Here is a 17,568-nt window from a genome sequence, read left to right on the forward strand (position 1 = left end):
TAAAACGTTATTGATTCCTTCAGGAGAGTTCCCTCAGGAAGAAGAAGTAAAAAGTAAACAGTAACTAATAAGGGTATAAATGGAAACAAAATAGAAAAATATTACAAGGAGAATAAAAATAGAACAGTAAAATAAGAGAAACTAGGCATTAACGACCATGATATAAAAAAGTATTGCACTGTTATTGTTTTGCATTCCCTGTCATCCTAGCCCCCCCAAAGAGGAGTTGTACAGTCTAATGATGTATGAGACAAAGGATTTTTTATAGGCTAAACCAGTAGTTCTCAAAGGAGGATATGGTGTTTCCGCCCGGACAAAAAAGGGGGTTACTTGAAGGTATGCCAAGGGGTACCTGAGATTTTAAATATTTTAAAATAGGGACAATTCAAAATCCTTTATAAATATAATTATAGAAGAATAATTCTTCAACAAAATAAATATTTAGAATTAAGTTCACGAGCCCAGATGGATCTCTATTACAATATCCAAAGAAGGTTGATGATTGATTATATGTATAGAAATCTTTATTATAATTTAATCACTTGTTTAATTTTTAAAACGTTTTAGTTATTCTTATTTTTTTTTGTTTGTCCAAATAAGTCAAGTAAGACCACAACAAATGAGCAATATGGTGCACTGTTATACAATTTAATAAATCAGAAAATGATGACATTATGCTGTATTTTATTTCTTTATTTTACTGGAAAAAAAAAAGGTTGAAAACCACTGCCCTAAATCATATCTAAAGCTAAAATTATTTTATAAGATTGATTATTTTGGATTATTGTGTTTGTATTGTGAGAGAAGGAGAGAAAGTGAGAGAGAGAGGAAGAGAGAGCAGGTGAAAAAACAGAATGAGGGTGAAGAGGATGGTTTGAGTAAATATGGGAAAAGGATGTTTATAACCTTACGTTATGTGAATGGTTTCTAGAGAACAGAAAATAGAAACATTGGGTGAAGTGTAAGGAAGAGATGGATACAGGATGTTGTTTGTAAAGGAAAACGAAAGTGAAGAAAAGATGAGAAAGTGACAAATGAAGGTATTCGTAAATGGTATGCTGTTGATTGTGGTTAGCTGCAAGTTTGTTTATTTGTTTGTTTAGTTGTTTGAGTGAAATAGGAAGAAATCAATAGGAATAATGACATGCAAAATGGAATAAAACTATGAGTGCGATAGATAATGAATGAATAAATGAAATAGGTTTATTTTGGTCATATAATCAACCATCAACCAATTTGTGTGAGCAGTTTAACAGTAAATTAGACATATTAACAATCATACACATGTACACACAGAAAAGAAAAGAAAAAAGAATGACCGAAAAAAGAATAGGCGGAAGCCAAAGCTTATATTGGCCTATGATATACAATTACTGAACATTAAATTACCTGGAACATCAACGTTAAAAGATGAAAGTAATTGTTACTATATTTTATAATGTTCAAAAAACTTTATCTTTCAAGGGTCTCTTAAACCATAACAAAAAAAAAACTACATGTGTTCAGCTCATCACTGATGATGGTCCATCATTTAACTCCTAAAACTGAAATACATTTGTGTTTTTATTTTTATTTTACTTCACCTATTTCAAAAATCAATATCCCCCGTAAATGATAGTTTTCTCCTCATAATGTAAACAAGCTAAGAATACAAACTGGAAGGCTGTTGTTCGTTACTCGGAAACATAATTGCCATTGTTTTAAAATTAAATTATCTGAACATTTAACACATTATGACTTATAAAAATTGGATTGGTATGATCATAATAATAATGCTTTGTGTATTATTGAAATGAGCCTTTTAAGTTTAAGTATTGGGTCTACCGTATTTCCTTGAATTGGCGCCGGGAATATAGTATTCGCCTGCCTAGAATTACAGCCGGGTCAAACTCGTTTCGCAAAATAATTAGCGCATGCTTGGCACTTCCGCCGGGTCAAATATGAGTCATTAAATGACTCCCGCCTCCAGGTGGTAGAGGGCGCTAGTGATCCTTCTTGCGACTACCAGTACTGCAGGAGACAGGTACTGCAGAAGAAGACAACAAGCAGCAAGCATGCAGCAATTGTTTGCTTGCACTTTTAACATGGAGGATTACATATCTAAAATAAAACCGTTTTCTAAACTGGACTTTCAATCGAAGCAGGAGGTAATAATTAAAGGAATATCTCCAGAGACTTTTAAAATTGAAGAAAGATGAGAAAGACTGCCTTTGATCAGAAGCAGCTGCACATGGACCCATCTACAAGTAAAGGTAAGATCATAATAACGTTTTTTTTATTAAATGTGTTTTTAATGATAAGGTATGCGCCGGAGTGAGAAGAGGTTTTAAAATAATTAGAGCATGCTTGCTCATTCCGCATGGTTTTGGTAACCGCAGGAGTGAGAAGAGGTTTTAAATTAATTAGCGCCCCTGCGGCTATTCAAGGAAATACGGTATATTTCTTCTATAAACATTTCCCCAAACTTCAAAACAATGTTACATATGGAAAAAATAAATGAATGACATAACATATGCAGACATTTCTTATTCAGCATGTGTTAACTTTATACCGAATAGCAATGGATTGGGATATTTTTCTTTAATATGTTCAATATGTGGCTTCAAACATATTTATGATCAATTATTATTCTCAAGAAGTTAGTTCATATACTCTGTCAAGTTACTCTTTCTGGTAAAGATTTAGTCTTATTAATTTCTACATGTTGAGATCTATTACTTAAAATAACTACTTAACCACTGTTGTGAAACACTTTTAATTTATGGGAGTATTGGGATAGGATTGAGGAAGATGTCTGCTGTGGTGGTGGTTAGTTTGGAAATTAATTTAATAAAAGTAACTTTAAAGTGCAGTCTGACATTTTAGTTTGGAGTAATTTATATTTTTATTTAGACATTGCAGTACACCATACTTCTGGATGTTGAGCTAGAAGAGGATAATGGCATGACAGAATAAAGTTAGAATTAAAGTTGGGGTGCCAGTGATTGTCACACACACACTGGGTGTGGTGGAATTTGTCCTCTGCATTTGGCCCATCCCCGTGATCGCCCCTGGGAGGTGGGTGGAGCGGCGGGCAGCAGCGGTGCCGCGCCCGGGAATCATTTTTGGTGATTTGGCTCCCAAAATTTTTTATAGTCTTTGGTATGACTCGGCCGGGGTTTTGAACTTGCCACCTGCCGATCTCAGGGCGGACACTCTAACCACTAGGCCACTGAGATGAAGGAGGCAAACCAAATCTCAACAGCTTTCAGTTAGCTACAGATTTTGAGAGTATAATGCGAATAACTATAACTTTACAACTGTTTGGTGTGAATAGTGTTGAATAATAATTACAAATAACAGCCTACATTAATAATTAAAATAAGAGCCGATATGTAAAGTGTTAAAAAGAGGAGAAGTGTGATTAGGCCTGGCGCTTAGAGCATGGCCTTGTGTGTTTGTTGTGACTAGGTTGGATAACCAGTCGGAGACAGGCAAGGCAAGGCGGGGCAGCTTTGTTTGTGTGGCGTTTTTCATGCAACAAAGTGAAATGAAAGAAAATAAAAGCAAAATTAAAATGCAGACAATAAAAATAAACACAGTGCGGACGTTAAAAGTTAAAAGATTAAAAGATTTAGCTGAAAGATAAGGAGAAACGTGAATAAAAACATTCTTTTGTTTTGGAGAATATCACGCACAGCGGGAGGTCAGAGTGCAAGCATGACAGCTTGCTCGCGGCTACTGATAGACAAATGATAGTTTAAATTAACTTATAGATAATCTTTAAGTGAATTAAAAGGGTACTTAAATACACATGAAGTAGTACGTATAATCTTTGAATTAAGGTTATTGATTAGCAATTAATGGGATAGTTAAGACTGTAATTTTAAAACGTGATATGCAAAATTGAACTAACCGAGAGGATATGAAAACGATGGGTGTACATGTTTTGAGTTCCAAATTCTGGAGGAAAAAACCTCAACAAAACGTAAAACCATACAGACGGACTTGGGTGGTAGCCACGGTTGTGCTAGGTCAAGCGAGGGTGGAAAGGATATGCAGCAGGGGGACTGCCAATCTGAACAAGCTCCAAAGTTGTAGCCAGAACATGCTCACAAAAAATACAGGTGTGACAGCAGGACGAACAGCAGGATATAAACAGACCCCTGCTGGACATAAGTGTCAACGGACAATGTTCAACACAATCTTTGAAGCATTCCTTTGTGGTCAACCTGCACACACCTTGTAATGACCTGCTTACGAACTGTGCCCTGACAATTCAATACCGCACAGAAGGAACTTCCTGATGTTGCCTGACAGCACGACATCAGCTGACAACTACTGGGGACGCCTCCCAGGAACGAATGGAGGACAGGGACTGCTCCAACTGTCCTAGCACTGGCTGACTGAGGTGCGTCCGTGTGTCCTGCCACCCAAACCGCCAAAGTGTATGATCACCAATTAGACGACTCATAATAGGAGCCTTTTGACTCTTATATATGGTGGGTCTCAAGGTATGGCCGCTCATGTGAACTATCCTTACAACAATTAGAATGGTATAAGATGGACAACTAATGACCCACATTGTTCCTTTGCTCTCTGTCCTGCCTACGAAACCAAAAATTTAGGTCAAATGATAAAACAGGGCATAGCTGCCGCTGATTGAACCGATACGCAAATACCACATTTTCAATTATTTCGGTTGTCTGTTAAAAACATAGCTATTGGTTGCAATTTGGAAATTCCTGCTGTAGGCTACAAAGAGCTAGCAGCTACACAACAGCTGAGCTAAAACAAAATGTAAGCATATCAAATAATTGTAGTTGCTTATTACATACACAAAGTCGCAGAGAGACAGAAGTCTGTAGAAAGTATTCAGTAACAAACGTGTCTGCATTATTAAACTTTCTACCACAGGAAACATACTGAACAAATACAGCAGTTACTGTCAGACTCTAATCCGGATTACCTTGTCTATCAGACACATGGTTAAAACCCACAACACCTTTCGTTCTAATTAATGTCCCGGGGGACAAGATTACAGAAAAGACAGATCGAGTGACAAAGGGGGGAGGAATTATGATTTATGAAAGGGAAAACATTAAAAGTAGATCAATTTGAGTATGTTGAAATTAAAATCACATTTTCCTCAGAAATGTATTTCAAGGTAATTGTAGTATACCGACCGACCACAGATAAAGACATTTTTCTTGATTCATTTTCAGACATCCTCAAACAGCATAGTATGAAAGAAGTAACGTCATGGGGGACGTTAATCTGGACTGGTTAAATAAAACACGTAGAAAGAAACTTAAGGATATTATAAACGGCTTCTACATGATACAAATGATAAGCAGCCCTACTAGAATTACAATTGGATGACAAAAATCAAAGAGAACATCTGTAAATACACGAATACAAAACCAGAAAGAAGAGTGTAAAATAAAAATACCATTGGATTAATAAAACAATTTGGATTCTAATAAAGACATGAGAACTCAGCTCTCATAAGAGCAATTAAAACAGGTCTAAATACAGATCGTATGATTTTAAAAGTTTGGAGGAACAAAGTTACAATGTTTATGCGGAAGTCTAAGGCTGACTTTCATTTAGAATTAATCAAAGCTGCAAAAGGGAACATTAGAAAGTTATGGAAAACCAGATATAAACTTACGGAAGAGAGCAAACAAGAAACAACACTATAACATTAAATATCAATGGCGCTACTGTCGCAGACAGTCTGGACATAAGTAATAATTTTAATGAACATTTCATCCAGTCTGTACAAACCCTGAATAAAAAGTCCCTCAAAATCAGTGCAAATAATTGTCATTTATTCAGGATGGACTAATTTTAGAATTAACAAATGAAACAAAGTTAAACAAAATCTTCACTGCATTATCAGACTCACGATCTAGAGATATATATATGGGTTGGACACTATCTTCCTAAAAACATATAAGGATTGTATTATTTCTCGTATAACAACGATTGATAAATAAATCAATAACGGAAAACACTTTCCCTACCACGTCGAGAAACTGCTACTATGATTAAATCCATAAAGCAGGAAATAAAGAAGACCAGAACATGTACAGACCAATTAGCCTTCTCTACGTTATAACAAAAGGAATAGAAAATTTCAAGTTAATCAATCAATCAAGGCTGCTCACACGGTCACTAAGATGGGCATTATGTTGACACATCAATTTAATGAGTATTATATTTATCCATGAGAGCATTTTTGTTGTAAATTTTGAGGTATGGCTGTTAAAATCTTGGTTGTTGTTACGAATGATGACAGATGTGAACAAGAGCAGGTATTGTCTTTGTGTGATGATGTAAATAAGGTGTGGTTGTATTGTATATTAAGTATGTGTCCATGAAGGGGCATTTGGTGACTTTTCTTAAAATTGATTACATGCTACAGTATGATTATTTTTGATTAATTATTGATTATTATGAATGTATATATTTATTATGATTAATTAGTGTCATAATTGTATTGCTTGATTTTTGGATCCCTTTAATTTAGGTAGCCAGGGACTACAGATGGAAAGTAGCTATTTAGATATAATCTGGTACAGAACATATCTGTTTCTGAACTTAATGTTTCTGTGCATTGTCCCATCATAGATAGACTAAATTAAATACAACTATTTAGTGAATTATTGAGGCCACAATAATTCACTAGGTGTTGTAAAATATCAAAGTACTATTGCAAAAGCGAACAGTGACCTCAAACATGACCTGTCCTCCGCCTCTGTTCTTGCTGCACTTGACTATCAGCTGCCTTTTCTTTTTCTTGGATGTTTCTGAAACTACTACTACTACCACTACTACTACTACTATTACTATTACTATTACTACGACTAACACTGTCCCTGTAAGAGGGACAGAGGGGGGAGGTGAGTTTGGATTGGGTCAAGTTTGAGCGTGTTGATGTTTTATTTAATCGATATGATCAATCCGGTACAAGGATAAAGGAACGTAATTATTTAGATTGACAATTGCAGTGGGTGGCGGAAGCAACCCCAACCTCAAAGGAGGGTGCCAATTCAGTAATTAAATGTTTTGTGAATTATCTAATATCCCGACATGGTTTCCCCAAAAAGATTAGGTCAAACAACGGCACCTAATTTAAGAAAACAGGTTAATCTTCTTCAGTCACAAGATCAGCACTTCTCAGGACCAGCAGCTTCCTAGGAAGGTGGAAAGACCATGAGACCAAAATGGTAAGTTTGCAAAATGTAGAATTTGTGTGCCAGTTCCTCTGTGCAGATTTGAGGATGAAAGCAGCCACTCCAGATTCCCTTGCACTCGCTTAGAGGGGCACGGTCAAAGCCAATCCAGGACCAACACCCGATACCTGACTGGAAGGAACCGAGAGGAGAGACAACACCTTGCCAGCGATGACGAGAACAACTAAGGTTGCCAGCCAATGTGTCCACCAGGACTCCAGCAGCTGTGGAAAGAAGTGTCGGGAGTGCCGAAGCGGCGAGGAGGCCTGGACCAAAGCCCCACGCCCCATACTCTGCCCCCGCCTTCCCCAAAGCCCCCACAGCTCCAACTTTTTCTCAGCTTTTCCCCAAAGCGGCCAGCGCGCACATGCCATTGCACAGTCTGCCCAATGGACTGAACCACACCCCAAGAAGAGACAGAGACAGACTGTTTGAGTGGATCTCTTTCTTCACCAAGGCAGCCAAAAGCCCAACGAGGTGTCGGCAGGCCATCAGCCTGAGGCACCACCGAGCCATCTATACGAGCACTAATCGAACATGGACTCATACGAAATTCAGTTGTGTGTTCAAAATCAATTGATAATTAACAATATTGGTAACTACATTCATTGCAAATGCCGGGAAAAATATTTTTGCAAATGTCTTACAGTCATAAGTCTATATACATTCATCTATTTATGTTCAATGATGTTCATGATCAAAGTATTTGTTATTCCTTTACTAAATCAAAGGGTAGGCCACTAATTGTGTTCTGTGAGATGGTTTTACTGCAGGCTGGTAACAGCGATCGCTCTGAAGGAGGGTCATAGACGGAATTTTTGCCTCTTATAAAAACATTGAGGTTTTTGCCTCTATCTGTGGTAGAGATTTAACTTAGTGGTCTACATCAGAAATTGTTTTGGTCCAGGGTCTTAAGACCTTGTACAGTAAGTGATGTTTTATTATGTTTGTTGGCTCTTGTAAAGTCTGCAGTTAATCAGTGATGAGGGACAAAAAACAAAAACATATGTGTTGAGTTTTTTAAATTAATGTGCCGCATATGCTTAAAATTACCAAAATATGTTAATATTAAATGTTATTATAAATGTGCCTGTTACTACATGACATATATACTTACATCATGTATATAAAACACTAATGGAGGTGAATTGAACGGCTCCCATTGGCTCCATAGTAAGCAGACTTTTGAACAAAATGCATTAAAAAAATCAATTCGTCGTCAATGATTGTGAACAATAGGCAAAATTCCCCAAAAAAGTGCAGTTACATAATCTATCACATATTCAGTAAATTGTGTGGACCATTAAGTAAATTAACTACCTATTCATAGGAACTGTACTTATATTTATGTATTTATCCATTCATTGTTGTTGTGTTTAAGATCGAAAAAGGAAGTGAACAATTGTGTTAGAAATTATTTTCAGACAGGAAAGGGGTAAGATTAAATAAGCTCTGCTTCCTCCTACTCCTTTTAGGACAAGTTAGAATGTGAAACTGTAAACATGTTCGAAACATAACTATGTTTTTTTTTTCTTTTACTATTTTCTCTTAGTGCTCATTGTTGTTGTTGCTTTGTTTTGGGTTTCTTTTTTTTGTAACATGTCTGAAATAAATATTTACAATGTATTTGAAATCAAACAGTCAAAATATTTTTATGTGCAGACTCTCAGCTTTATATAAGGAGGACATGTTGCCATTTAGACATATTTTACACAGGTTGTTACCAGTTAGGGGGTAAGAGAGAGAATGAGAGAGAGAGAATAGAGGAGGGGCTTCAGTCAAAGTGGCAAGGGGGAACTAAACGGACTCAAGTACAGAACTCACTGGGACATTGAATGCTTGAAGTGAAAGGTCCACACAGCAACACAAAGTGCATGAGAAATGTTTTAGATTCCTCACCACCACCGTTCAACACACTTTTTCTTTTTTTTAAGGTTTGATGAAGGAAAGCACACTGGACAACAAGGCTCGCACCCAGCTCTGGTATTTCCCAGTGTATGCAAAACATTGATGGTAAGTGTTCCTTTAATACAAAACTAATGATTATGTAGCTGGTCTCGTGCTACTGTTATATTTTATGACATGTAATCCACACCAAGTACAGTTGAGTGAACTCTTACACTCAACCGAGACCAAAGGTGTCCACAAATATTTTCCAGTGAGGGACACATACAGAAAAATTGAAGGATGTGGGGGCCACTTTGAAACATTTTGTACAATAAAGATAAATGCAGGTCAATCAATATATGTTAAATTATCTGAACAAAAATCCACATCTTAGCTTCGTATCATAGGCAGGTAGACAAGAAGTTGCAAGGGTTTTAAGACGTTTGAACACTAATACGGACGGCGTGGCGAAGTTGGCAGAGTGGCTGTGCCAGCAATCGGAGTGTTGCTGGTTACTGGGGTTCAATTCCCACCTTCTACCTTCCTAGTCACGTCCGTTGTGTCCTTGGGCAAGACACTTCACCCTTTGCCTCTGATGGCTGCTGGTTAGCGCCTTGCATGGCAGCTCCCGCCATCAGTGTGTGAATGTTTGTGTGAATGGGTAAATGTGGAAATACTGTCAAAGCGCTTTGAGTACCTTGAAGGTAGAAAAGCGCTATACAAGTACAACCCATTTATCATTTATCATTTAATAATATAGCTTTAAAGGCCTACTGAAATGACATTTTTTTATTTAAACGGGAATAGCAGATCCATTCTATGTGTCATACTTGATCATTTCGCGATATTGCCATATTTTTGCTGAAAGGATTTAGTAGAGAAAATCGACGATAAAGTTCGCAACTTTTGCTCGCTGATAAAAAAAAGCCTTGCCTGTACCGGAAGTAGCGTGACGTCACAAGCGGTAGTGCTGCTCACAATTCCCCGTTGTTTACAATGGAGCGAGAGAGATTCGGACCGAGAAAGTGACGATTACCCCATTAATTTGAGCGAGGATGAAAGATTCGTAGATGAGGAACGTTACAGCGAAGGACTTGAGAGGCAGTGATGGACGGATCTTTTTTCGCTCTGACCGTAACTTAGGTACAAGCTGGCTCATTGGATTCCACACTCTCTCCTTTTTCTATTGTGTATCACAGATTTGTATTTTAAACCATCTCAGATACTATATCCTCTTGAAAATGAGAGTCGAGAACGCGAAATGGACATTCACAGTGACTGAACATGTAAATACACGATTAATAATATTCCGCTTGGCGAAGCTAAAAAAATAGAAGCTAACCTAGCTACGTAGCCAACGTGATAGCATCAGTTTTAAATGCAGATAGAAACTAAATTTAAAAAAAACCTGACTGGATGGATAGACAGAAGATCAATAATACTATTAAACCATGAACATGTAAATACACGATTAATAATATTCCGCTTGGCGAAGCTAAAAAAACAGAAGCTAACCTAGGTACGTAGCCAACGTGATAGCGTCAGTCTCAAATGCAGATAGAAACTAAATTAAAAAAAACCCTGACTGGATGGATAGACAGAAGATCAATAATACTATTAAACCATGAACATGTAAATACACGATTAATAATATTCCGCTTGGCGAAGCTAAAAAAACAGAAGCTAACCTAGCTGCGTAGCCAACGTGATAGCGTCAGTCTCAAATGCAGATAGAAACTAAATTTAAAAAAACCCTGACTGGATGGATAGACAGAAGAGCAATAATACTATTAAACCATGAACATGTAAATACACGATTAATAATATTCCGCTTGGCGAAGCTAAAAAAACAGACGCTAACCTAGCTGCGTAGCCAACGTGATAGCGTCAATCTCAAATGCAGATAGAAACTAAATTAAAAAAAAACCCTGACTGGATGGATAGACAGAAGATCAATAATACTATTAAACCATGAACATGTAAATACACGATTAATAATATTCCGCTTGGCGAAGCTAAAAAAACAGAAGCTAACTTAGATGCGGCGGCGGGCGTTGTATGCTTTTGACGACACCCCGGCCGCCATCAGAGTCGGCAAGAAACATATATTTCCCCAAAGTTACGTACGTCACATGCACATATCGACACGCACGTACGGGCAAGCGATCAAATGTTTGGAAGCCAAAGCTAGACTCACCGTAGTGCGTCTGTTATCCTGCTCAAAACACAACACAACCTCCTGGTGTTGGTGTTGCTGTAGTCCGCCGCTCCACCGATCGCACCTACAACTTTCTTATTTGCAGTCTCCATTGTCCATTAAACAAATTGCAAAAGATTCACCAACACAGATGTCCAGAATACTGTGGAATTTTGTCGAAGAAAACAAGAGGCTTTTCTATCGGGTCCGACGGGGTCCAACCACTTCCGTTGCTTTAGTGACGTCACGCGCATAAATCATATCCAAATGAGTTTTTCAACCGGAAGTGTGGCGGGAATTTTAAAATTGCACTTTATAAGTTAACCCGGCCGTATTGGCATGTGTTGCAATGTTAAGATTTCATCATTGATATATAAACTATCAGACTGCGTGGTTGGTAGTAGTGGGTTTCAGTAGGCCTTTAAAATGTTTAGTTTAGATCTGGATTAGAAATAATTGAGTTCTAAAAATGTGGGCTTTAACAGTAGAAATAGTAATATTTTGGTTTCAAAATTCTAGCAATAATGCCCTGGTATGTGACTGTGTCAAATTAGAACTTGGAGTCGTATTGTCATATTGTCAACGTAGTTTTTTTTCTGCCGCTATTTATTGGGCTGCTTGAGAAGTAAACTACCTGAAGATGGATTTATATGCAAGACGGGAGATGAGGGACTACTGCGCCATATTTCTCCCAGAAACGTGGCTGAAACCATCCGTTCCGGACGAGGCAGTAAGCATCTAGGGGCTGACTATGTTTCGGTCGGACAGGAGCAGCACTCTCACTGGTAAATCCAGAGGCGGTGGTGTTTGCATATACATCAACAACAACTGGTGCAACAATGGGAAGATAGTCTCATGTCACTGCTCTCCCGATGTAGAAATATTAACTATAAAATGCAGGCCATTTTATTTACCCCGGGAATTCAGTGCTATGATCTTCACAGCAGTGTACACCAAATAAACTTTGAATGCTTTGTACTCCTCCATCAATGTACTGCAATCTACACATCCAGAGGGAGTTTTTATCGTGGCAGGGGACTTTAATCAAGCTAACACGAAAATTGCGTTCCCCCATTTCCATCAATATGTGAATTTTGCAACCAGGGGCAGATGCACGCTGGACGTGGTGCACAGCAATATTAAACACGCGTTTAAAGCTGCACCCCGCCCCCACCGACCATCTATCTGTGATGCTAATTCCTGCATACAAGCCCCTGCTGATCAGAAAGCAAGCTACAGTGAAGCCGGTGAGGACCTGGCCATAGGGAGCAATGGAAGCATTACAAGATTGCTTCGAAAGCACAGACTGGGACATGTTCAAGGCAGCCGCCACCGACAATCATCACACATGTGTGAAGGAGTATGCAGAGTCTGTGTCCGCATACATTCAGAAATGCATGGAGGATGTTAGTGTGATCAAGAACATCCCCACACGGGCCAACGAGAAACCCTGGATGAACAGTGAGGTACGTGCAATGCTGAAGGCTCGGAACAAGGCTTTTAAATCTGGCAACATGGTAGCACTTAAAACAGCCAGAGCTAACCTGAACCGTGCCATTAGGGTTGCAAAGCGTGCTCACAGTCAGAAAGTGCAGGACTTCTTCGAGAACGTGACGAACACTAGACGAATGTGGCAGGGCATACAGGTCATCACGGACTATAAAGCTGCCCCCCGTCCCTGTGACAACAGCATCAGCTTCCTTAATGACCTAAACAACCACTTTGCAAGGTTTGAGGCACTTAACACCACTCCGGCGAGGAAATCCATCCCTCGCCCTGATGAGCAGCCGCTCAACCTGGACACAGCGGTTGACCTGAAAACCCTGAGGAGAGTGAATCCCCGGAAAGCAGCAGGACCTGATGACATTCCGGGCAAGGTGCTTAAGGGATGTGCAGACCAGCTGGCTGGGGTTCTCACAGACATCTTCAACACCTCGCTGACCCAGGCTGTGGTGCCATCATGTTTTAAGACGGCCACAATCATTCCAGTGCCTAAAAAACCCACAATCTCCTCCCTCAATGATTATTGCCCCGTGGCACTCACACCCATCATAATGAAGTGTTCCGAGAGGCTGGTAAAGGAATACATTGTTTACAGACTTTCTCCCACATTCGACCCATACCAGTTTGCTTATCGCCGTAACCGCTCCACAGAGGACGCCATCTCCTCTGCACTCCACCTGAGCTTAGAACATCTGGAAGGAAAGGACACACGTGCGGATGTTGTTTCTGTACTTCAGCTCGGCGTTCAACACCATCATCCCGCAGCACTGGGTGAGCAAACCGGCCCTCCTTGGATTCAGTACCCCCCTATGCAACTGGCTGCTTGACTTCCTCACAGACAGACCCCAGTCTGTGACAGTGGGCGACAACACCTCCTTTGGATTGGTTGGTATCAACACTTCAGTTATCAACAATTGCATCATCAGAGAAATGGACATTGGAACAGTGTAGGACTGACTTGGTAGGATATGTACAGCAGGTAGTGGACACAGAGAGAGAGATCAGAAAGTATAAGAAAAAGTATAAGAAAAAGTGTCTACATTTGATTATTTACATTTGAATATTTACAATCCGAAGAGGTATGATGTGGAAGGGAGGGTGTTAGTTTAGGGTTGAAGTTGCCTGGAGGTGTTCTTTTAGTGCGGTTTTGAAGGAGGATAGAGATGCCCTTTCTTTTACACCTGTTGGGAGCGCATTCCACATTGATGTGGCATAGAAAGAGAATGCGTTAAGACCTTTGTTAGATCAGAATCTGGGTTTAACGTGGTTAGTGGAGCATGTCCCTTAGCAAGTTTCACTGCAAAAAGGCGCTTTTGGTAGCCACCCACAAGCTTCTGGTTACATTTTTGAACACTCCTCTTGACAAAATTGGTGCAGATCAGCTAAATGTGTTGGTTTTCTGACATGGATTTGTTTCTTCAGCATTGTCCACACTTTTAAGTCAGGACTTTGGGAAGGCCATTCTAAAACCTTAATTCTAGCCTAATTTAGCCATTCCTTGACCACTTTTGATGTGTGTTTGGGGTCATTGTCCTGTTGGAACACCCAACTGCGCCCAAGACCCAACCTCCGGGCTGATAATTTTAGGTTGTCCTGAAGAATTTGGAGGTAAACCTCCTTTTTCATTGTCCTATTTAAAGCACCAGTTCCATTGGCAGCAAAACAGGCCCAGAGTATAATATTACCACCACCATGCTTGATGGTAGGGATGGTGTTTCTAGGATTAAAGGCCTCACCTTTTCTCCTCCAAACATATTGCTGAGTATTGTGGCCAAACAGCTCAATTTTTGTTTCATCTGACCACAGAACTTTCCTCCAGAAGGTCTTATCTTTGTCCATGTGATGTCTTAGAATGGCCGTCCCAAAGTCCTGACTTAAACGTGTGGACAATGCTGAAGAAACAAGTCCATGTCAGAAAACCAACAAATTTAGCTGAACTGCACCACTTTTGTCAAGAGGAGTGGTCAAAAATTCAACCAGAAGCTTGCCAGAAGCTTGTGGATGGCTACCAAAAGCACTTTATTGTAGTGAAACTTGCCAAAGGACATGTAACCAAATATTAACATTGCTGTATGTATACTTTTGTGTGTGTGTGTGTGTGTGTGTGTGTGTGTGTGTGTGTGTGTGTGTGTGTGTGTGTGTGTGTGTGTGTGTGTGTGTGTGTGTGTGTGTGTGTGTGTGTGTGTGTGTGTGTGTGTGTGTGTGTGTGTGTGTGTGTGTGTGTGTGTGTGTGTGTGTGTGTGTGTGTGTGTGTGTGTGTGTGTGTGTGTGTGTGTGTGTGTGTGTGTGTGTGTGTGTGTGTGTGTGTGTGTGTGTGTGTGTGTGTGTGTGAGTGAAAATATCCGCTGTACAGTATGTGTGTTTTGGGTCCTTTTTTCAACAAAACCAATACAAAACCACACAATAATGTCTGATAGAATGCTAAAACGTTATGACAGACCACCTCACGGAACGGAACGGAATTGTAATTTTTTTTCACTGAATGGGACACCCAAAATGTGCATGAAAATAAAGAATGTGTGATTTACAATATTAACTATGAACAATTAAACACTAATACTAACAACATATGGAACAACATTAGACCACTTCCTCGATGGACATCTTTTACAATCACACAAAACATAACAAAAAAGCAACAAACACGGCGAAATATGAAGGCAAAGGGTAAAAAATATTTTTTTTGCTGAACTTTGTTGTAAAAAAATTGCTTTCACATCTGTTGCAGACACCCGCGTTTCAAACTGGCCACTCCATAAACAAACCCCGCCCACACTGCTTGGTGCCTCACCTGAGCTGCTGTGACATAGATTACCGTAATAACCCAAATATCACTCAAAAGCGCAGATTCCAACAAATGAAATACGTAATATAGTTAAAGACTTAAGGTAATTTGAAAACATCCTAATGGCGGCTACAGTTTCAATGTTAAAAGTTAAAAAATGTTTTGGGGAAATGTCCGGCTAGCTGGATTCTTAACAGGCCGTATGCAGCCCCCGGGCCGTAATTTGCTCAGGTCTGACTTGGAATGTTTACTTCTGTTCTTCGAAAACATTATTATTGTTATTTAGTAGTAGAAGTACATGTCTTTAGACTGTGGAAATAAATTGTAACGTTTGGCAGAAACAAAAAGAACATGCTGAGCTCCAAACAGTGATTACAATCTGTATCTTCACTTGGTTCACACTCGAGTTGGTATGCCGATTTGAAATCTGTTCTTGTCTGTAAGTAAGGCAAGCACCACTTTGCAGACCTCAGGCATTAACTTATTTAATCCAATGATTAAATATTCTTATATCTCACAGTTGTGTTTGAACTCCGCAGAATCTGGTGCATCCGGAGGACACCGGCCACTGAACAAAATGAACAGCTCTTCTGCCTCGTCTCTGCAGCCCGAAGTCTCACTCAATACCACTCCTAGTCACAGTTCTGTGTTTTTACTCTCAGCCACATCTACTCAAACTTCCACTCCAAACCCAACTGAGTGTTCCTTTGACGACGCAGTCCTTCGTCTGCTACTACCTCTTATATATTCACTGTGTTTCCTCCTTGGCCTAGTCGGTAACCTATTTGCTTTGTGGGTCTTCATTTTTATTCACACCAGGCGAAACTCGGTACGTGTGTTTCTCATCAACTGCGCAGTGGCAGACCTTGTCTTCCTAGCTTGTCTACCCTTCCGGATCTTCTACCACATTAATGGAAACCAATGGCCCCTGGGACATACAGCCTGCAAGCTTGTAGGGAATCTATTCTACATGAACATGTATATTAGCATCATCCTACTTGGGCTTATAAGCCTGGACCGCTACTTGAGGTTGCAGAAGAAGGGCAGAGTGAGTAGAGACCAGAGGATGAGACTCATGGACTGTAGATGGCCGTGGAGTAAGTTGGCATGCGGGGCACTTTGGGCCGTGTCAATAGTGGCATCGGTTTCAATGATTGCTACAGCGGAAGACAAAGAAGACAAAGACAAATGCTTCCAATTCAAGAAACGGCGTCAAGCCAGTGGGAAAGCACACTTCAATTACATGCTGGTGGCTTTGTTCTGGCTTGTCTTCCTCATGCTCATAGTGTCCTACGCAAAAATTGCTTATCAATTGATAAAGGTGTCGCAGGACAAGCCAGAACTTCCTAATGCACAACGATACAAACGTACTGCCAAGAAATCCTTCTTTATCCTCTTCCTGTTCACTCTATGCTTCGCTCCTTACCATACTTTTCGGCCCTTCTACATTCAATCCCAGCTGGATTCGACAGTCTCTTGTGACACGTTGCAACTGGTAGACAACATCAACGAGGTCATGCTGTTATTCTCAGCTTTCAACAGCTGTTTGGATCCTGTTATGTACTTTCTTTTGTCTGGCTCAGTGCGCAAAACTGCCTTCCGTACTCTTGAACACCAACTTGGCAACCGAATGTCCAATCTAAATGAAGTCACGTCCAACAGCTCAACAACAGAGAGCCGAAGGCCTTCAATACTTATGCCTTTACCAAGTGTGGACTGCGGTCCTCGAAGGGTAGACTTAATTTCTAAAAGTGGTTCACGGTAAATATTTATTATACATGACGAATAAACGTGTCCTTGTTGGGCTTCTACGAACACCATCAATGTGTAGTGGTCATGTGTCTGCTGTGTAGCTCAATAAACATATTGTGGACTGTCTAATCTTATTTGGAATCACTGTTTCAGACGTATCTTACAAATCCTGACAGTGTTTGGAAAAATGTATTGCTGCAGTGGAATAAGTCTAACGCTGGAGC

At 39.7% G+C, this 17,568-nt stretch overlaps 2 protein-coding genes across 18 annotated transcripts in view; one reads left to right on the forward strand and one right to left on the reverse strand.

The window, feature by feature from the left end:
* LOC133658117 (peripheral plasma membrane protein CASK-like) overlaps positions 1 to 17,568 on the reverse strand; it is a 115,304-nt gene that overhangs the window by 58,868 nt on the left and 38,868 nt on the right. The window lies entirely within an intron of this gene.
* LOC133658178 (probable G-protein coupled receptor 34) lies at positions 9,060 to 17,447 on the forward strand. The gene is made up of 2 exons (XM_062059899.1): positions 9,060 to 9,233; positions 16,132 to 17,447. The coding sequence occupies exons 1-2, from the start codon at positions 9,218 to 9,220 to the stop codon at positions 17,355 to 17,357; spliced, it is 1,242 nt and encodes a 413-aa protein (XP_061915883.1). The 5' UTR covers positions 9,060 to 9,217; the 3' UTR covers positions 17,358 to 17,447.

Source organism: Entelurus aequoreus, linkage group LG01 (genome assembly GCF_033978785.1).
Source record: "Entelurus aequoreus isolate RoL-2023_Sb linkage group LG01, RoL_Eaeq_v1.1, whole genome shotgun sequence".
NCBI lineage: Eukaryota > Metazoa > Chordata > Actinopteri > Syngnathiformes > Syngnathidae > Entelurus > Entelurus aequoreus.